Consider the following 22,649-nt stretch of genomic DNA (forward strand, 5'->3'; position numbering starts at 1 on the left):
CCTAAGGGTAAAAACAACCTCAATTTTTTCATTTCTAGAATTAGTATTCTAAAGAAAACTTATACCAGAAATATAAAATGCAACATCTTTTTTTGGATTTTTGAGTTACAGCACGCCTTTTCAAATACAAAATAAAAAGTACAATAACAAAAAAAACTTGACATTACTGTACAAAACTAGAAAGTAAAAGACGACATAAAAAAACATACTCAAAAATAAAAATAAAAATAAATCTCCTTAAGCAACTCCTGAATGCAGCGGTCCTGGGGTATCTATCCTGCTCAAACTCCGGTTAGTAAATTCACACCTGTATGAGAAAACTTAAACCAACACTATGTGAGACAATAACATTCTCTATTAGACACATGCAAGACATGATTGCGATTATTTTTGCAACATGACTTATTTAGCCAAAAGGTGGCTAAAAGTGTAAAATTTGGCTAAGACCCCGCAAAACCAAGAACCTAAGATTTACTAGGAAGTCCGGACCCTATGTGGGTTGCCTACGTATCACACCCCGAAAGACGAGAATCAGGTATGCGTAGTTCGGGCAGATTGGATACATGCGAAAATTAAAAAAACAACTAATTTAGAGAAAATATTTTTTTTTGTCTTTTCCTTGAAAATGATGAAACATGAAAACTCTTTTTTTGGATTTTCTTTTTCTCTCTTTTTTTTTTTTGATTTTTTTGATTTTTCGAAAAATGATGAAAAAGTGCAAAATCTTTTTGAATTTTTCAAGCTCTTTTTTTTTCCTTAGCAAAAATCTGACAGAAAACGTAATTGGGCCCCACTCGCTTTATCTTCACACTTCATCCTCTCTTTTTCTCTTTTTTTTTCTTCTTTCTTCATTTTTTACTCTTCATTTTTTCATTTGCCTCAACTATCATTGGTCTGCCAAATGACCTTTTTCCCCTTGAATAAATGCAACATTGTAGCACATAGGATGCATCAAGACGGTCTGTTATTTTGGGTACACCTGTCCTAGACGGACCCAACCCCTGTGTTGAGTCCCCTAAGTCAAAATGCACATGATGCAGATAAGCGTTCCTACTAGGGACCGGCATGAGGCTGAGTTATTCTAGGTTCAAAACCTGGGTATATGTTCTAGACTGTGTACCCAAGCGGACAACTTGAGTCGAGGAGGGGGCTACGTACCGGGAACCAAAAGGCCATCCGGCTTAGTAACTTGTTCGGCCTCTTTCTTATTTCAAGGTATGACACTAACATAATAGGGAGTCTCGACCAGCGAGCACATCCCCGAAGATGAGAAGAGAAGGGTTTCGTAAAGGTTTTATATATACAGTTCAGATAATATCAAAGCGGTAAAAAGCAACATTTTGCACGTTAGGCCCAAACATGTAATAAAATCAGATAATAAACAAAGCCAAATACAACAATTATTCCAAGCTCGAATTCTCGAACCCTGAACCGAAGTTCTGGGTTTCTTGTCCCCAGCAGAGTCGCCAGAGCTGTCACACCTCCTTTTTTCACTACACCCCGTAAAGGTATAAAGGAGTTTTTCCAATTAAAGGACAATCGATACGGGATTTGTTTATTAAGATTCAGAGTCGCCACTTGAGAGATTTATGGTGTCCCAAGTCACCGGTTGGATCCCGAATCGAGGAAAATATGACTCTGTTTAACAGTCGGCGAACCAAAAATCCGAGTAAGGAATTCTGTTAACCCGGGAGAAGGTGTTAGGCATTCCCAGGTTCCGTGGTTCTAGCACGGTCGCTCAACTGTTATATTCGACTTAATTATCTGATTTTAAACAATTATGACCCTATGTGCAAATTTTAGTTTTAACCGCTTTTATTCATTCTTTAGAGAAAATTGCAACGTTATTAAAACACGTCTCGAACCACGTCACATAAATGCACCCATGGTTTTTGACATATTTTAACATCGTTGAGATTTGGATTTGGGTCACATAAATGTGCACCCGAGTTTAGGAAAGTAGATTATTAAAATACGCGCCTAAAAGCAACTACGCGTTTGCAACTTTGCGAGGGCCATGAAAGTTTGCTAAATGGCACGCCTCGAATTCTAAGAATTTAAAAGAAGTAATTAAATGAGGGCCATGCATTTTGAGATTTTATTTGGCGTGGCGCTCCTCAATTTTATTAACAAGGAAAAGTATTCAACTGAATGAACTATGGATATTCATATTTTAATGCTTATTGGGTATCCTAACCACGCTACGGGAACCGTATCCGTAGTCACGATTTATTTATTGCTAGTCAAGACTAAAGCATGCTACGAGGGCAGTTAAACAAACAAGAATGCTAGCACGAAAAGTTTTCCTAAGATTAAAACAGTAACATTCCTAAGACTAATCGGAAAAGTTTCGAATAGCACTTTCTATTAATACAGTAACGTTCCATCAAAGTTTTTCTTAAATCAATTCTCATGTCCTAATATTTCAACAACAGAAGAGAAATTTAACGTGCAATGAGCTAAGATCAATCCAAAGTCCACATTAACGAGCAACGATAAACTCAGCATCCAAACCAAATTCATAAGCAGATCATGCTATTCTATTACAATAAGCAAAATATAGAGTCAGAGAAAGAACGAAACCTTTACAATCGCCTGATGCAAATNACACCCAAACTAATACAGTAAAAATAAAGATCAAGCACCAAACATGGTTTAATCAATCAGAACAAAAACTGAACTAAAAATCGAGCTATCCCTAACTAATGACAAAATTACAGAGTAAATTCATGCTAGTCGTTATCAGTGAGCTAAAATTTGAATAAACATGAAGATAAACACATAAGAACAGACAAAACAGATTTGACTACTGATTCTAAACGGAATGCCAAAATCAAAAGGAAAACAAAACCTAGATTAATTAATTTTTGAAGCAATAAGGGTCATGGAAGAGAAACAAGTGAAGAAGACCCAAGAAAACTCGCCTATGAGGTCCTAGGGTTCTTCCACTTCTTGGATTTGAAATTGGAACAACTCCAACAATATTTGGACGTCACTGGTGGTGAATTCTTCATGAGGAGAGTAAGGAGGCTTTACGGTGTAATTTTGGTGGTGAATGGAGCCGGCGCCGCCGTGTGCGGTGGTGGCGGCGCCTAGGGTTTGGAAGATTTGGGGCGTTTGGTTGGGAGTTGGAGGAAAACAATGCCGGATATGGGACGGGGAGACGAAGACGAGGGGACGGTATGAATTTGGGTAGGTTTGGTTGTCCTCCGCCGCCGTGGGCGATTTCCGGCGGCGGAATTAGGGTGGAGGAAGGCGGCGTTACACTGGAGGTCTTGAGAGAGACGAAACGGTGGGAGGGGGGTATGGTCAATCCGACCATTTTATATTTACGTGACCCCAGTTCTTGGCCGTTGATCTGATCAACCTCGACGGCCAAGATCTTCCCCTGATGAAACGGGGTCGTTTTGTGTGGGGTGTGGGACTGGACCGGGTTGGGACGTGGGTTGGGCTGGCCTAGGGTGTGTTTGGGCTGGGCAAAATTAATCAAATTGGCCCAAATCAAGTCTTCATGGAAACAACCCTTTTCTTTAATTTGTTTCTTTTGTGTTTCTATTTTTATTTCTTTTGTTTATTTTCATTTTGTATTTTATATATTTTCTGATTTTATTAAATGCTAAACTTAAAATAAAATCAACAATTAACAATTACAAATGCAAAATGGACTATTTGTGTTATGTTCTTTATATTTAAAAGCAACTTAACTACTAATTAATCCTAAAATATGAAATTTTTCATATGAATTAAAATGCACAAATAAAATGCAAACAATTAACATAAAATGTCCTAAAAATCCACAAAATTGCAAAATAATGAAAGAAATTATTTTGTTTGAATTTTTGGGAATAATTCATATAGGGCAAAAATCACGTGCTCACACCTGCAACAGTTTATACTAAACAAAAAGGAAATACAGAATGTAATAAAGCAATAACTGGCATTAAATAAATTCGGAACCCAGTTGTTCTACTAGTATTTAGCTATTAAGGATGTTCCAATCATCACAATAATGGACCTCAACAGAAACGAATACATAATAACAACTGATGCGGCGAGCATCCCGATCCCAACATATAAACAACAACAGTATCAATATTCACCCTTATTACTCCTTGTTGCGGCGTGCAACCCGATCCCACCTATCCACCCTTATACTCCTCAACACATATCACCATTATTCCTCCTGGTGCAGCGAGCAACCCGATCCCACCTGTCCACCCTTATTACTCCTTGTTGCGGCGTGCAACCCGATCCCACCAGACAATCACATTTTACCCTTATTCCTCCTGTTGCGGCGTGCAACTCGATCCCAATATACATATCAGCACCAATTACAAAAGAATAAAGACAAGTGTTTTCACAAGCTATCTCAAATATCCCACATTACTTATACCTCAATCCACACAATGGAACATCACTATGCTTATGAAACATCACCAGTGAAAACTATTTATCGAGACCAACCAAGGTGCACCATAAGGCACCAATAATCAATATAAGCCAACAGGGTAATAAACTGAAGCTACGAAACAAATAATACTTCAACAGGAACATCAACATTTAACATGAAACAACTAAATAATTCAATAAAGAGAACATCAGTTAATATGAAGCAATTAGACATGGAAACATTTATGAGCAAGTAGCAATTAAGGCAGGAAAACAATATAGAGAAACGGGGAAAGGAAACACGCTAAACAAGTAATTTGGCGACGCATAGGTACTCGTCACCACATATATACGCCACACACATGATATCTCACATAGCAAGCAAGTCGGAAATTCCTAATCCCTCAAGTCAAGGTTAGACCAAACACTTACCTCAAGCCAACGGGTATTTCAAAGCTCAACCACCGCTTTACCTCTCGATTCCACCATCAATTCACTCGTATCTATCCATAATTAACTTAATAACATCAATAAACGCTAAAGAAATCAATTCCAATGCATAACCAAAGATTTTCCAACATTTTTCCCAAAAAGTCAAAAATCGACCCCGGGCCCGCTTGGTCAAAACTCGAAGTTCGGAACAAAACTCGATTACCCATTCACCCCCGATCCCGGATATACAATTGGTTTCGGAATCCGACCTCAAATTGAGGTCCAAATGCCCAAATTTCGAAATTCCTAAATTCTACTCGAGAACACCCAATTTCCCATGAAAAACCCTAGATTTTGAGATGAAATATGCAAAAAGATGAAATAAATTGAAAGAAATGAGTTAGAAATTGTTTACCTATGATTTGGGGAAGAACTCTCTTTTAGAAAATCGCCTATGGGAGCTTAGGGTTTGAAAATTTGAGAAGTGAAGTAAAAATCCCGTCAAAACTTGTTTTTGAACAGTTGCAGATATCGCATTTGCGATCACAGGTTCGCAAATGCGACCAACGCTTCGCAAATCCGACCAACGCTTGGCCTGACCTGCCGCCTTCGCAAATGCGAACAGTTGTTCGCAATTGCGGCCACTGTTCAAGTCGCATTTGCGACGATGAACTTCACAAATGCGAAGGTCCCCTACCCAGCCCAATCATCGCAAATGCGATGATTCTTCGCAATTGCGGCGCTCGCATTTGCGAGCCAGACTTCGCAAATGCGAAGTCTGCAGACCTGCAATACTAGAAAATTTTCCTTAAGGTTCAGAACACCCCGTAGCCTATCCAAAACTCACCCAAGCCCTCGGGGCTCCAAACCAAACATGCACACAAGTCTAAAAATATTATACGGACTTGCTCGTGCGATCAAATCGCCAAAACAACATCTTAAACAACGAATTTAACACCAAAACTCATGAAATTTTCAAGATAGTTCAAACTTTCTAGTTTCTCAACCAGTGGTCCGAATCAAGTCAATCACTTCCGTTTTTCACCAAATTTCACAGATAAGGCTTAAATATTATAACGGACATGTACCGGGCTCCGGAACCAAAATACGGGCCCAATACCAACAATATCAAACATTATTCAATTTCCAAAAACCATCATGTTTTTCACTTAACAATTTTATTCAAAAATTTATTTCTCGGGCTAGGGACCTCGGAATTCGATTCCGGGCATACGTCCAAGCCCCATATTTTACTACGGACCCTACGGGACCGTCAAATTACGGGTCCGGATTCCTTTACCCAAAATGTTGACCGAAGTCAACTAAAATCATATTTTTAAGCCAAAAATCATTATTTCTCAATTTTTTCACACAAAATCTTTCCAGTATCGCGTCCGGACTGCGCACGCAAATCGAGGAGAGATAAAAGGAGGTTTTCAAGGCCTCAGAATACGGAAACGGATTCTAAAACAAAAGATGACCTTTTGGGTCATCACATTATTATCAGCATTTTATTTTTTCTAGTTATTGAAACTTTAAAGTTGCTTTAAAATGTTGTTCTAGTTATGCTTTATGGTTATTGGAATCTATATTTGACTTTTATTCAAGTTACTAATATTTATTTTGAAATATTAAAATTTTATGTCGTTGTACTTAGGTGATTTTTGAATTTAATTTTTTTTTTATAATAAGTATATTGATTGTTATTCAAGTAATTTTATTTTATTCTTTTTCTTAGAGATATGTCATTCATAGTAAATAATGATGAGCATGTTGGCGAAGTTCTTATAAATGAAGTAGATGACGATGATGATGTACTTGATTTGGTAATTTCCAGTGTAGCTCTCGCATCAGAATATTATTTAAATTTCGTCTAAAAACTCCATGCAGAACTTCTCCTCATACATGGTTTTATTTCATCAAGGAGATACTTGAAGGGCGTGATAAGAGATTTTATGAGATGTTTACGATGAAAAAATATATATTTCTTGACTTATGCAAAACATTAAATGAACAATATGATTTGAAAGCAACAAGAAAAATAATCATAGAGGAGATGGTTGCTATGTTTTTACTGGTGGTCGTACATGGTGTAGGGAATCGAATGATTCAAGAACGATTCCAACACTCTGGAGAGACTGTTAGCAGACATATTCATCATGTTTTGATAGCATGTTTGAAATTGGCTATGGATATTATTAAGCCAAAAGATCCAACCTTTTCTGATATTAATCCTAAAATAAGAGAAGATGACAGGTATTGGCCATATTTTAAAAATTGCATTGGAGCTATAGATGACAAACACGTGCCTTGTATTGTTTGCTCTAAGGAACAAATCAAATACATTGGTAGAAAAGGCTTCACTTCACAAAACATAATGGTTGTATGTGATTGGGACATGTGCTTCACATTTGTATGACCTAGGTGGGAAGGTACTGCACATGATGCTAGAATATTTGATCAGGCACTTAGAAGGCAAAACCTTAACTTTCCTCATCCTCCATCAGGTAAGCAACACTAGTACTATGCCTTGTGTTATTTTAATATGTAAATTTTATTTTTATTCATCTTAATTAACTCTTTTTTACTTGGTGTAGGTAAATATTATTTAGTTGATTCAGGCTATCCAACAACGATGGGTTATTTAGGACCGTATAAGGGTGATCGATATCATCTCCCAGATTTCAAGCGCAACTCTAGTTTTAGAAATCCAAATGAAGCATTCAATATTTTTCACTCCAGTCTTCGATGTACAATTGAAAGAACATTTGGAGTCTGGAAAAATAGATTTTCTATTTTACGCTTAATGCCATCTTTCAAGTTTGACACTCAGTCATCTTGTTATAACTACCATGTCTATACATAATTTCATCCGACGACGTTCTTCTACTGATAAGGAATTCATGCTAATGAAGACATTACTGCAGAGATTGTGGAAGGAGATGGGCCTTCTGGTATTCCTTTAGAAATGCAAGACAAGTCTTCTACTGCTATAGAAGCGTTGCATGATAGAATTAGAGATGAAATTGTTGAGAAATATTATCATGTGTGAGTGACTTTGCTTATTATTTCATGGTGTAAATAACAAGTAATTATACTAGATAATATTATTGCTTGGTATAACTATATATGTTACAATGATTTAAATATTTAGTATGTATGTTTACGTTATGTTTATATTTTAATTAAATTAAATAAAAAATAATAACAGTCTCTTATAATAAATATTTAAATTTAATTTTCTTTATAAAATGATTATAAAAGCTTGGTACTATCCTTTTTGGTAATTTGACACTCAAAAGTACTTTTTATAAAGATTGGCCAAACACAATTTGTTTATCAAATATTGTAAAAAGTACTTCTTAAATGAATTGGCCAAACACAAATTATTATTTTTCAAGTACTTTTTTCTAAAAGTACTTTTCAAAATAAGCAGATTTTGGCAGCTTGGCCAGACGGGCTCTAAAACTATATGATTTGGATATTAAGAAAAAGAACAGAGGTATGCAAACCAGAAGCTTCAAGCAGCTAGCTAAAATGGAAACACACAAGTGTGTATATCCACTCTCAAGTATACTGTGGCGAGAAAGGGGCTTTGCAGAATACACATACAAGAACAGTAAAAATGTTGAACTTTAATTTTCATAGTTACCCTTTTACCATATCAATTGTGAGTATCAACAGCTCCATAAGATTCAGTGGGAACAAGCCACTGGAGCTACCACTTTCACATAAAACTGTATATGGGAGCCTTCAGTCCAGAGCCATCTAAAACTGTATGTAACATGACTATGCCAACATACAGAGTCAAATAATATCATTCTCATAAAGTTAGGCCTTGGGAATTTATGTCACAAATTCTACAGTCCTTGTTATGAAAAGGATGTTATTCAATTAAAAGACCAAAACAGATGAAAGGGCCAGTCTTTGAAAAAAAAAACGGGCAGTATAAAACATCAGGAATGGAGGAGGAAAAGATGTTGTGAAACTGAAAATAAAAGTTACTATAAGTTTAAGAAAGCAGAAGTTTTGCACATCTTACTGGAGGGTTGAGACCAAATTATGGCAAGAATCAGAAATTTATTATAATTCAACCTTGTAAAGGATCTGAAAGCCATTTAACTGAAGGTGTGGCCACTGGAACCATGGGAGACTCAGAAAAAAGAACTATATGACTCTTTCCATCTGTCTAAGCCTAAATGGATAGAGCTACCCAGTACATGTACAAACAAAAGGATGCAAGTATACTGTGGAATAGTCGAGGTGTGTGTAAAGTGACCCTGACACCAATATTATCCAAAAAAAGAAGAGATCTAAAAGACTGGTACGGTGAACAAGACTGAGTGACTTAGTCATGAAAACTAAAAAGGTTGTTCCAACGGCAGCTAATTCTATATAATTTTTAAATTAATGAAAGCTTCTGCTAAACTGCTGATTCATTTATTCAAGGGAAAAGGAAGGATGTGCAAGATGGCTTTATAGAAAGAGGAAAATATCCCAACTTCATGTTCATCCAAAAATTGGTTGTTTGAGAGTTTAAGAAATCACCAATAAAACTTCTGAGTGTTTCCTTTAATCTTTATAATTAGTTAGAAGTCAACACGGACTAAATAGAATTACAGATAAACTAAATTTTCAGACTGACAGAATCCTCAATTTTACTGCTGAATAGACGGTCATAGACACAAAAGAAGTGCATAATTCCTTTCACACTTGCTCTTTACTAAGCGACTCTCTACTGTACTCGCTTAACTTAGTTGATGCAACTCATAACCAAGGTATTCCAGAAGCAAGCAGTTAGTACATACAAAAGTTAATAGCAAGACTTCTTAGTGTTGCTGTCGTTCTAGGATGCTCTAATAGTTTTACCATTTTCAATTCAGGCACAGAGGGCCATCCAAATAGAGCAACAAAGTTTATATGTGTTGTGGAAGTTAACCAAGTTGAAGAAACAGAAATCAGCTGAGTAGAATTACTTCAAAAGAAATACCAAGACTAGTCAGGTCTTCATATACAACGTTAAAAAACTGGTTTTATGCACTGCCACAATTCTTACAACTGGTTTTCTTTGACCAGATTAATATTTAAAAGAAGGTGCTAATACAGAAGACACTGAACAATGCACAGCACAGATGTCAATATGTGTTCAACATGTCGCAAAAGAAATTGAAATGACATATAAGTCAACTTCGTAAATGACTTCAGAAACAGAAGCAACTTTTGGTGGAAATGAATTTACTGAACATCTTCAATGAAATCTCAGATATGGACATCAAAATATACGACTCTGGAGAGGCCCAGAGGCCAGAGAGTAAGACTTCACTGACGATAAATGAGTCTCGAACTTTATATGAACGCTGAAAATCCAAGTGCCAACATTAAAGTAGACCCAAACAAAAAAGAGAGGAAAACCCACCTTAAGGGCCACAGTAATATGATGTTTCTGACAAGCTTGAGATAAGCCCATTTGATGAGAATCAGATATGAATCCATGGTTTATAGCCACAGCAATTCTGCAACAAATCCACAAAGTTATTGTGTCTCCAGCAAAAGAATATGTTCTATACAGTCAAGGCACTATCAAATCTTATGCATCAGTTCAAAATCCGAAAGAACAGTAGGACTCAGAGAACCAACTCAATTTTCATGGATCAAATCACAGAAAACAAAGACACCTAAATGAAGACAAAATTCAAAACAACACCCATCACGTCATTATTTTCCTAGTATAACTGTATAATTTGTATTCAAAACGCACATATGCACCAATATATAAGAGGAAATATAGGCATCAGATAGTTCAGAAATTTGCAATATATATTACTGATTTACATTTAAAGAGTGTCGATATCAAAGTGCATTAGCTTTTCAGCAGCTCTGTTGTACATCTTCAACAGAAACAGCAGTTTCAGTCTGCTGTCAATTTTCAGTTGTAATACAAAGTTGTATTGAACACTTGCACTAAAGTATGATCACTAGTTCATAAACAGCACTGAGTTCACCAATAACGCAAGGACGGTCACCTATCTATTATAGAAAGACAACCTAAAAGTTAAAATCATGTCCTCACTCAGCCATGTAGAACACCACTACCCCATCATTCAGTGCTCAGCAATTGAAAGACGGTGTTGTCCATAAGTTCTTCCATTCCCCTGCAAATATGTCCACAGGCACATTCGGCACTCAGGCAAAGGAAGCAAAACCGGGAATCCTCAAAACTGAATTGATCTAGCAGAACCATCAAACCCTTGGGTTTAACATTTAATACAGGTTTTCACATGATTAGGACAACAAATATGTACCATAATTCATTCCAATCAGTCATCACTCTCATTGAGGCGATTAATGGCAGGAACTCGTTGCTTCCTCTTGCTTTTTGTTGAGAATCTTGCTGCAGATACACTCAGGAGTTTATTGAGCGACATGCCTTCACCTAAGATTTTTTTCTTCTCCTCGTACCTGTGTTTAATCCTTCCGTCAAGCTTGTACCCAAGAAATGCAGGAAAAGCCAATAGTTCCCCAACTTCACGACCCATCTCCTCAACCAAGTAGTCCAACTTCTCCTCCAATGACTCATGATTGTACTGTAATACCTGCGGATGCTTCATGCTCATCTCCAGAATGTCGTCAAAAGTCAAGCCGTAGTTCAAAAATACCCCAATAAGCTCTTGCATATTTTTGCAGCTAGTCCTGGTAACAGCTCCCATTGCCATTGCCAATTCCTTGGTATTATTCTTATATCCAATCTTCACCAAAAAGACCAGCTTGTAAGCAAGATTGCCCTCAAATGACAGACTTAGAAACAAAGGGGCTTTTATTAAGAACCTGAATATATCATGTGAACTCAACCCACATTGCTTAAGAAAATCAATTCGAGGATGCAATTTCCTTTTCCTGCTGGCGCTGAACATATTGGGATAAACTAGAACAATTCGAAAAATCTCCTCCTCACTTAATCCAGCGAATGATTTGAAGAACTCGACATGATCTTTTAAGTGGTCAACACTGTATGCTACAACAAATGGCAACTTACGCAAAACGGTTGCAGTTCCAGCCTCATCACCTCCACTCAGCTCGAATAGGAACCCTATCCTGGGAATCAACTGCGCGTCAAGGTCATAATTGAGAAGCGCTGGACGGCGAAGAATCAAATCAACACCACCAAAACGGTTCAAGAAAGTGAGCAATCTTTCTACATCTTCAAATGATTTGAGACAAAAAGCCTTGGTTAAGTTGGCATTGTTGAGAACGTGAACAATCTTTTCTTGGGGCATCCCAAGTTGGAGTAACAATCTAACCTTTGCTTCAAATCCTGCAAGAAACCTCGGTTCTGTTGAGTTAAAAAGATGTTCAATTTGTGAAGGTTTGATCTTTCCTGCCAATTCCAGTTCATCATTGAGAAGAAAACAAACGAAGGCATCGATTTCCTGAGCTGTTAAAACATCCGGTCTTTTCACGATCAATCGTGAAAGAGCAAGGCCGCTGACACCAAGGGACTGCAATGAATGAATTCGCGTACGTATGGATTGGAAGGGCCTGAGTTTGACTACAGGGTGGGCGTCCAAAAGGGCTTCAGTATCTCTCTCATTGAACCCAATTTCTTGAAAGAGTGAATATAGCATCACCCCTGAGAAAAATAGAGTAGCATCCACAGTTAAAGAAATGAACATTTATAGAAGCACATGAGGTGTTTGAAAATTGAACTCAGAGAGAGAGAGAAACTCACCCGAATCAACAAAAGAATTGGTAGAGCTATCGTTGACGACGAGGGCGTTGCATTTGAGCAGCAAAATCCTGGAATCTTCAGGACCCAAAAAGTGTAAAGGTAGTTTATCTTGTTTCTGTGAAGTGTTAGCGGCAAATGTGAGCTTCTGAGAAGGGAGCAAAGCTGAAGGAAAGAGAGTTCGTATAGGGGGAGATAAAGCCCGAGAGAAGCAGGAAGGAGAAGGTGAAAGTGGGAAAGATTTGGTCGGTGTCGACATGGCTGAGGAAGCAACACTGAAACTGTTGCTAGGCGATAAGGTAGAAGATGAAGTTAGTTCAAGCTATAGCCCACATAGAAAGAGGATTACGCTGTGGCTCCTAAAGTGTCAGTCTCCAACTAGAAACGGGTTAAAAAATATTTTTATCATGGGGCGTATATACTGGCGCGCCAAAGTCCCTTAATTTCAAACTATTTTACACGTTTGGGGACATCCGATAAAGTATATATTGACATAAAAAAATTTGTCTATAAGATAGTGAGTTACTAAACGAACTCGAGAAATACCGAGTAATATTTCCTAGAGTATGAGCCAAATATTAACTTAATCTACTAAAGTTAAAACAAGGAGGACCAACAAAGAAAAAGAAAACGATAAAGGATCTGATATGTCCCTCTACTATTAACAATTGTTTAAAAATGTCCTTCGTTATATTATCGGATCAAAAAACTCCTTACCGTTACACTATTAAACAAAAATGTTCCTAAACAGACGGAATAGACACGTGTCACTCTCATATTTAGTTGACCCATCCCCAATTTAAAATACCCAATGCCTCTATTATCCAACCCATTATCTGACCCTAAACACCCTCGCCTAAAATAGCCCCACCAGACACGACCCTCTTCTCTTCTCTCACCTCACACCAAAACCACCGGAAAACATGGCAGTTCCCCGAAAAATTCCTCCTGTATTACCCCCCCCCCCCTCCTTTGTCTCCCTTCTCTTCTTCTTTTTCTTCGTGTTTCATCATCCAAACAGCAAACTCATTCCACCATATAAGCAAACGAAACCGGTGAAACTCGCCGAAAAAATTACAAAACCACCACTCTCTCACTGTTTTCCTTCTTCATTTTATATCCACCATGAAAACCGGCGAGATCTACTACAAATCTTGGCCAATTTGTTTCATTTTCCTTCTTCTACTTATTTCTTTTTCTTCTTTCCAATTTGTTGGATCTAAAAAAGTCAGAGGTTTTGCCCATTTTTGAACTTCGCCGGAAAATAGAACCTAGCCAAGTCCCACTGAAATTCTCAGATCTGCTTGTTGGTTTTTATTTTTCCTGTGACCTTTAGATAGCTGCTCATATTGATAAAAAATCGATGACCTTAATTAGAAATTTGCTCGTGTTAATAATAGTTGATAGAAATTACACTAAAAAATTATTTTAATAATTGCTAGATACAACGCCGAAAAACCTGCTCGAATTACACTAAAAAGATCTTTCCATAACCACCACACATACGACTCTTGAGGTAAATTTCCCTAAATTATCCCTCTTAAAGATTCAATTTTTACAATCTGGGTTTATATGAATGAGTATCTTAGTATTTTCAGGTTTGTTGTGGAAAAGGTGAAAATGGTAAACTGGTTAAACCCAGATTTGGATTTGGATGTCAAAATTTGGATGTCAAGTATGTGGATCAGAGCGGGTTCGGTCCAATTTGGGTTATTAAAAAGAACCAGATGGCCTTGAGCCTTAAATCAACGCCACGTGTCTATTCCGTCTATTTAAGGACATTTTTGTTTAATAGTGTAACGGTAAGGAGTTTTTTGACCCGATAGTATAACGAAGGACATTTTTAAACAATTGTCAATAGTAGAGGGACATATCAGGCCCTTTACCGAAAAGAAAAACATATAAGAATATAATTAACTTAATTTATTTATAGTAAAATCAGAACAAAGAAAAGGAGGATATGATCTCCTATGATAAATTTTAATTTGAATCGAAAATGACACTATAAAAGCTCCTTGTGTTTTATTTACAGCTCTTCTGTGTTTTTTCTTTACCGATCTTTTATGAAAATTGCCATATAACCAAAAGAAATGGAATTGCGTTATAAAATCAACCTCCCGGGACCAAAGTGTGGTTTTCCACCATTTTATCCCCAAGCTTTTTCGTCGCACGAAATAGGTTATTTATTATTTAATATTTTCTAAAGAAGGGAGAAATTGTAGAACAAGAAACCTGGTACATTGAAAAAAAGGGGAAGCTTCGGCTGGCACTTAACTGGATTAGTTCTAAAACATATTCATCTGGCAGAATTGCAAATATTTAGTAGTAGCACTTATCTGCAGCTTCCCATCTCCAGAAAAAATGATATTTTTTAGAAAATACACTGAAATAATTCGACTTGAGTAACGAAGCAATTTACATGATAGCTAGAATGTTTGCATCCTAGTAAGCAGAACAAGGCGTTACATCAATAAATAATTGCCATAAAGAATTGTTCAATTTCTCTGCGCACTGGTACTCACATAATTGTTCCTGCTCCATTCTGCACATTATATAGTGGATTATTTGTTTCTGGAAGTCATGCTACATTACTCCAGATAGCAAGGTACAAATAAATTTACAGTGACACAAGTGTGTTTAGTTGATTATTGAGCCTGGTAATGTCGATGAGATGGCTTCAGACTATTCTTAGCAATGCCTGTTCCATTTTTCTTACTTGTTGGGATGCTCTTAATTAGAACAACTGACGAAGATGCCTTCTTTAATTTTCTGTGAAACCCAGAAAATGAAATTTATCAGAACTCAAAGTTTGGGTCACACACTCAAAAAAGCAACAAGGAAGATAGAAATTAAAACTTCAGCAATTCTTACAAGTTCCCTTGTTTCTTTTTGGAAGGCTGGCCAACAGAAGATGTCCTTATACAAGTTTCTTCCAATTTATCATTAAACCAAAGGTCCTGCATAAGACAGTACAAGTCAAGACAACTTAAAAAATGATTGAAATAATATTCTTACGTTAAGAACCAAACCGGCTACCGAAAAGCACTAGGTACCAGGTCCAGCAAGATTGCCTAATATCTACAGTTAATCAACCCTTCTCCACTTAAATGCACAGAAAAGATCTATTGGATTCTGATTCCTTTATGCATGTGAAATTCAAAAATTAACAAATTAGAATAGCCGTTTACTTATTATTATTTTATGTAGACACATAAACATGAAATTCTGTCTGTTGTATTTTATGTATGTATATAACTTCCACTATGCAAGTAAACAGTGAAAAGATTGGGTTGAAAAGTAGGAGTACTATTAAGCAAATATATCTCGGGAAAAAGTGAAATCACTACTTGAGACCCACAGTGTTCTTACTAAACTTAGCATCTGCATTAATATAGGAAGGATGTAGGAACTGTGAAATAAGATACCTCCAGCCATTTCAATGAGAATTAAAAAAAGGATCCCACAAATTTCTAGCAGAGCATCTTAGAAACCAGATTCCATCAATTTGACAACAATTTGTCAGTGGAGTTTGGTCATCCGAAAAAAAAACTCCAGAAAAAGATATGGTATTTTGGCAATCAACAATGTTTTGGCGGCATTAAGAAAGAACAACCTAGGTTGTTTTAGATATTTGTGTTTTCCTTTGTTGACTTGTCTTTTCTTATTTGATCTTTCAACATGTGATTTGTAATTAAAGAGATAACTAGATCTTGTCAAATAAACAACAAACTAAAATGACGTGTTGTATTGTATAGTTCTTCAAATATTGGTGAAAGTTGTTCACTGTATCAGAATTTGGACTTTCTTATTGATTATATATCCCATCACGTCATAGCTCTAAATAGGTAAGTTCAAGCTCAACGCATGAATTTATCACGAGGGGTCTTCATCTTATGTTTTTCTTTTTATTCATGCTCGTATAGTTTTTGTTCTCTTATTTTTGCTTTAATTGAACTTCTCTTAATTTTAATTTTATAAAGATTTTTAAATTCCTTCCTTTTTTGTTTTCTTGTCATAAAAAGAGAGATATTAGGTCTCCAGTTTGACTATGTTATCATCAATGTTGACAATACGGAAGGTGGCAGTGGTGCATATATGAAAGTTGTTCTTTCATATATAATCTAGATATAGTTAATATCTAAGTTACCAAATTACCGTTAAGTACTACTAGAATATTAACTTAATGCATCGTGATGAGGCAATCTACTTTGATCTAAACTTGTTAAGACATAATCCTGACTCGAAAAATTAATGTAATGTTTCTGTGTTCTGTTACAAAATTTCATTTTCAAACCAAAATGATTGTATCAGAGTGCAACTTTCATATCAGCATTCTTTTCTTTTCTGATAAGGAAATCAACATATTTTATTAATTATTGTATGAATAAATTTGCAAGTTGTGTCGAATAAGAAAAAGAGCATGCAAAACAATATTAATAAAAAGGAAATAAGGATTTAGATACTCTTGAAATAAAGGGAGCACATGTTATATGCAGAGATGATATATTAAACAATCGGCTAAATAAAATGAGGGCAGGACCATAAGGCTTCCATACCAAAAAATATTCTGAAGATTCATCCACCAAAAAATATGTAACTGGCCCCTAAAATATGCATAATAACACCCACTATTGATATCTACTTCCATGTAACTATATATCGGGCTATTTGTTATTAACTTAAAAGTCATGAATAACCTCAAAATTATGTCAATCGTAGGATTTCAAGTAAATATATTGCACCCATGGGTAGAGTCATTTTCATAAAGTTCATGGAGGAATTTTTAGTATTTATTTAGCATATGATCAGCAGGATTTACTCAATCTCACTTATCCGTACAAATTATTGCATATGCATCAACTGCATACTTGAAAAGTTAATAGAAGTAAAAGACTTATCAAGTTAGTTTCTCTGACATTCAAAGTAATTGTGATGACGAGCTCAAATCTATTTAATTGTATGTTCCAATGCAAATCTCATTGTACAAGTTCTCTTATTTGCCAATACCATGTAGTCTGTCACATGAGTACAACTTTCTCCCAAGTATTCTTGAGAGAGTCGCTGAATTATTTGTATTATTTTCCTATATAATCTTAAAGGTTGTATCAACTTTTCAATATCCTCTATAAACCACTGCATTTGGACAGAATGTGAAAAACTCCGGGAGGACTCTGCCAACCTAGATATGCTCTACAAGTGTTAGTAGGAATCTGACATCCAACAAACATCTTTCAAAAACTGAAGCTTTCAGTACATTTTCTTTCAAATAATAGTATTCTCAGATGAACCCCAAGACTTCACCAGAACAAAACCATTACACCGAATTTAAGACTCAAATAACTAAGTCGCTCTCGTGTTTCTTTAGGAGCATATGCTCATATTTTTCTAGATTGGTGCTATTATGGTGTGTATTTTTGGTGCTTGTACCAAGGAATTCCTAGTTTCCAACAAACTCTTGAATTATCAAATGTTTAATATATCATCTTCGCATATGACAGGTGCTCTCTATTTCAAGAGTACCTAAATCCTTATTTCTTTTTTATTATTATACTCAAGTTACACATTTATTCATATATGATTAGTAAAAGAATGTTGATTTCCTAATTTTTTTTTTAAAAAATAAATATTAAGAATGTCTATTTGAAAAATGCACTCCAATGCAATAAATTTGGTTTAGGAATGAAATCTCGTAACGAACATGGAAACATCACGTTGATTTTTCGAGTCAGGGTTAGATCTTAAAGGGTTTAGACCAAAATAGACTAACTCACTATGACGCATTAAGTTGAATATTCTAGTGGTACTTAACGGCAATTTGGCAACTTAAATTTATTATATTTGAAACCAGTACCACTTTCCCTGCTTTCAACATTAATAACAACATATTGGAGACCTATGTCTCTTTTTATATGACAAGAAATTACTTTTACAAACCAAAATAAGGAAGGAATTTAAAAACTTAAAAATCTTCATAAACTTGAAAAAGAAGTTCTATTAAAGCAAAATGAGAGAAAAGCAACCATATGAGTAGGAACAAAAAAGAAAGATGAAAATGTTTCTTCATAAACCCATGCGCTGAAGTTACTTATTTAGATGTATGGTATGATAGGATATATAACCAACGAGAAAGTCTAAATTCTAATGTCGTGCACACACTATCACTGATATTTAAGGACAATACTATACGCCACGTCATTTTAGTTTGTCATTTATTTCATGAGATCTAGTTTCTTAAAAAATGAATTAAGAAAAGAAAAGTCAACAAATATAAAAAAAAATATCTAAAACAACCTAGGTTGTTCTTTCTCAATGTCAGCAAAATTCTTTGGCACTCGAGTCCCAGCAATGCCGCCAAAACATTGTTGATTGCCAAATTACACAATGTTTTTCATCTTAGTGCATCTTACCCTATCGCATATTTCAACCCAGAAAAAAAACTTCACATCTTCCGATATAATGGAGTTTGGTCACAGAAAGAATAGACTTCCAAACGGGATGAAACAGCTTGAACTATGCATCAGATGCTGAAGAAACAGACTACAGATTAGAATGAAATAATTCCATGTTCAAGAAGGAAAACTTGACTGTAATTACCAAATATGGTCATTATTAGAAAGATTGTCAGAAATAACTATAAGTGGTTCACAAAAGGAAAAGAAGTGCATAGTACCGTTTTCTGACATAAAAAGAAAAATTTTGAATTTGGTGGACCACATATCTAGGAACTAGGAACATCTTCAACCCCACAATATGGGAAGAGGAAAACCAAGAAAAGCTACCATAAATATCAGAGAGGAGAGCTCCAACACCCTTTTTTATGAGAAGATAGAGAGCTCCAACCCATTAGTATGGAGAACTTTTTGAAAAAAACATGAAGTATGGTGGATGATACATATGACTAAGAAATAGCAGCATAACAACTCCATTGTCATTTTGAAATTGAAGGCTAACAAGTAGTACAAGATACATGATCAGAGCTCTCACTTGCAACAGAGCCAGATCCATATAAGAACTAGAAAAGGCTAATCCAGTTACACATCAATAGCAGGTTAGGCACTCAAAATCAAGGCTTCTTTTAAAGGAAATGTGGTGTGCCTCAGTCATCAGAAAGTACCACCAGCATATGCTAAACTTTAACACATGATTAAATAACATTGTGATGGCGAGACAACCCTTTTCAATACTTAGGTTGATAAGCAAGCAACAGAATAACCCAGGACTTGCTAGCTTAATATAATTATAAGTGCTCATATATCCTATTGTGATCTACTTTCTAATTCAAAGTGCACATGAGAAGTGAAAACCATGATCAAATATGTCACAGGAAAACAGCAAATTCCTTTCTGTGCTCATGATGTAGGCCAAAGGTTGTACGATAAAATCAATAGCCATCATTTAGTTGGGCACTCAAAGCAATATAAGTTAAATTGATATGCAGATACATTCTGCATGGGCATTTACTGCAATCATCTATACTATAACAGAGAAGATATGCAAGATTTAGCTTGATTCTTGCAATACTAAAACATAGAATAACAAGAACTCTACATAATTAGAAAGCTTCCACCACAAACACGACGCACGCCATAGATAGATGTCAGTATTTGATCACATTCCATAAAAAGCATCTTATTGAGTAAAACCCAACATATAACAGAACATGATCATTAGCAGCAAAGTTGGTTTAATTGAACTTACTTCATTGACCGGAAACTTGCATACTCCCCCCTTTTCGTCCTTAGATGATCCACAACCATCATTCCCGCTTACAACCTTCTGTTTCTTCTCACCAGCAACATCCTCATTCACCACATCAGCTTTCTTCCTCTTCTTATTACCCACACTCGTTCCCTTACTCTTCTTATCACGTACCTTCCACACGTTCTTTTTTCTAAAAAGCAATTTCTCAAATTTCCACGGCGCACAGCTCGTATCTATCACCATAACTTCCGTCCGCGAAAATCCCAACAGATTGGGGTGGGACTTGTCCTCCTCTTCAGCTACGTTTAAATTACTGCCTTGTTCTAATAGCTTGACCTGAGATTCCTTAATTTCCACACGACTGTTGTCATCGCTCATCGGCGACGCAGCATTGTTAATTTCAGATGAAGCACAAAACCTAGGGTTCGTTTGTTTGCGTGACCCCTTTTTGAAATTAAATTTAGGGAAACTAGTTGATTCTCCCATACAAAAGAGCTCGGAGAGAACATTTGTAACTACATTGCACAGTTGTTCGTTGTCTCCACTGTTACCTGGTGCTGCCGGAGTTTGGGCAGGTTCGTCTACGGACCGAATTGGATCGGAGCTGGATTCTGAACCGACATTATTATTGTTATTATCTCTTAGCTGAGTTTCGGTGTGGGGAGAAATAGAATTGGATACATTAGGAGACTGGTGATCGGCAAATGAAAAGCCTTTTGATGATCGGAGCCGGTCGAGCCAGTTGGAACCGGATTTCTGGGTAGAAATTGAACAGAGCATTGTCGGAGAGAGAAAGGTAAACGAGGTGGGCCTTACCAGAAATGAGCAGACTGGAGTAGGAAAGCAGGCTTAGGATTTACAGAGTCCATGATTGCACAGCGAAAGCTATTACTAGCCGTCATCGGATATGCGAGGTAAGGGAAAGGGAGGATGTGAAAATTGAAATATCGGGAAGTTGACACGTCGCTGGTAAGTCGTTGGAGGGAACATGAAAGAACACCCAAAGAGTAGTATTACATGTAAAAAAAAATTATTTTGTGCCTGCTGACACTAGTTGTGTGACGTCTCTTTTTTATCTCACAACTCACAATTGTGTGGTCCCAGAATTTTTATGGACCCAGATGTGTAACATATGAGTCCACAAATATGTGAAATAAAAAGGGAAGAAATTCAAAAATAGCCAGATTTACACGTGGTCGTTCAAAAATAGCTCAGTTTCAAAAGTAATCGAAATCTAGCCACTTTTCATGTAAAGATAAATCTGAGCGAAAACACTGTTCAAAACCCGAAAAATACGCTAGTATATTATGCTGGAGTTCCAGCATAAGTATACTTGAACTCCAACATATTATACTGGAGTTCCAGGATAAGTATGCTGGAACTCCAGCATAATATGATGGAGTTCCAGCATAAGTACACTAGAACTCCAGCATAATATATTGGAGTTCCAGCAAAGTATACCGGTCCAGTATAATATGCTGGAAGTTCATACACAAGTGCTCGAATCTTCAGTATATTATGCTGGAATTTTCCGTGTGTTGGAGTTCTAGCATAATATGCTGGAAGTCCATACACAGGTGCATCAAACTCCAATGAAAATACGCTAGTATATTATGCTGGAGTTCAAGTATAATTCCAGCATAAGTATACTTGAACTCCAGCATATTACACTGGAGTTCCAGAATAAGTATGCTGGAACTCCAGCATAATATGATGGAGTTCCAGCATAACTATACTTGAACTCCAGCATATTATACTGGAGTTCCAGGATAAGTATGCTGGAACTCCAGCATAATATGATGGAGTTCCAGCATAAGTATAGAACTCCAGCATAATATATTGGAGTTCCAGCAAAGTATACCGGTCCAGTATAATATGCTGGAAGTTCATACACAAGTGCTCGGATCTCCAGTATATTATGCTGGAACTTTCCGTGTGTTGGAGTTCTAGCATAATATGCTGGAAGTCCATACACTGGTGCATCGAACTCCAGTATATTATGCTGGACCGGTCTCTGTTGCAGCAAAATAGTGGCTATTTTTCATTGACTTGGTAAACACTAGCTATTTTTGAATGACCAGTCCGGAAACTGGCTAGACCGTGCTATTTTTACGATAAAAAGAGGCCTCACACAACTAATGTAAATTGTGTGAGACACAAAATAAAATCACTCTGAAAACAGTTTAACTTAAATTTTCAAATCTACCCTTAATGCGAAGCTATAACCACACAAATACTCTAAACCCCTTTATGACTTGTTTAGGGCCAAAAATTCTAAAAGTATTCATTCTTTTCTTAAACTCCGTGCTCAGTCAAACAGGTTCATGAAAGCGAAGGAGTAATTGTTTGAGTAACGGCGACCATTTGCGCATGCGCGTGTTTCAGCTCCTCACTCTCAAATACC

General features: G+C 36.4%; 2 protein-coding genes across 4 annotated transcripts; both read right to left on the reverse strand.

The window, feature by feature from the left end:
• LOC109223561 (transcription termination factor MTERF8, chloroplastic) lies at positions 9,871–12,929 on the reverse strand. 3 transcript variants are annotated; one of them, XM_019387924.1, is made up of 3 exons: positions 12,548–12,929; positions 11,124–12,448; positions 9,871–10,334 (listed from the first exon to the last, which is right to left on the reverse strand). In XM_019387924.1, exons 1-2 carry the CDS (start codon positions 12,801–12,803, stop codon positions 11,139–11,141), a joined length of 1,566 nt encoding a protein of 521 aa, XP_019243469.1. In that variant the 5' UTR covers positions 12,804–12,929; the 3' UTR covers positions 9,871–10,334; positions 11,124–11,138. The 3 variants fall into 3 exon arrangements, with proteins under 3 accessions (XP_019243469.1, XP_019243468.1, XP_019243467.1); XM_019387923.1 differs by lacking the exon at positions 9,871–10,334 and adding an exon at positions 10,595–10,973; XM_019387922.1 differs by lacking the exon at positions 9,871–10,334 and having other exon boundaries at positions 10,595–12,448.
• On the reverse strand, positions 14,870–21,230 carry LOC109223562. Its single transcript, XM_019387925.1, has 3 exons — positions 20,243–21,230; positions 15,416–15,501; positions 14,870–15,313 (listed from the first exon to the last, which is right to left on the reverse strand). Exons 1-3 carry the CDS (start codon positions 21,023–21,025, stop codon positions 15,190–15,192), a joined length of 993 nt encoding a protein of 330 aa, XP_019243470.1. The 5' UTR covers positions 21,026–21,230; the 3' UTR covers positions 14,870–15,189.

This window comes from Nicotiana attenuata, chromosome 3, assembly GCF_001879085.1.
Source record: "Nicotiana attenuata strain UT chromosome 3, NIATTr2, whole genome shotgun sequence".
NCBI classification, from domain to species: domain Eukaryota; kingdom Viridiplantae; phylum Streptophyta; class Magnoliopsida; order Solanales; family Solanaceae; genus Nicotiana; species Nicotiana attenuata.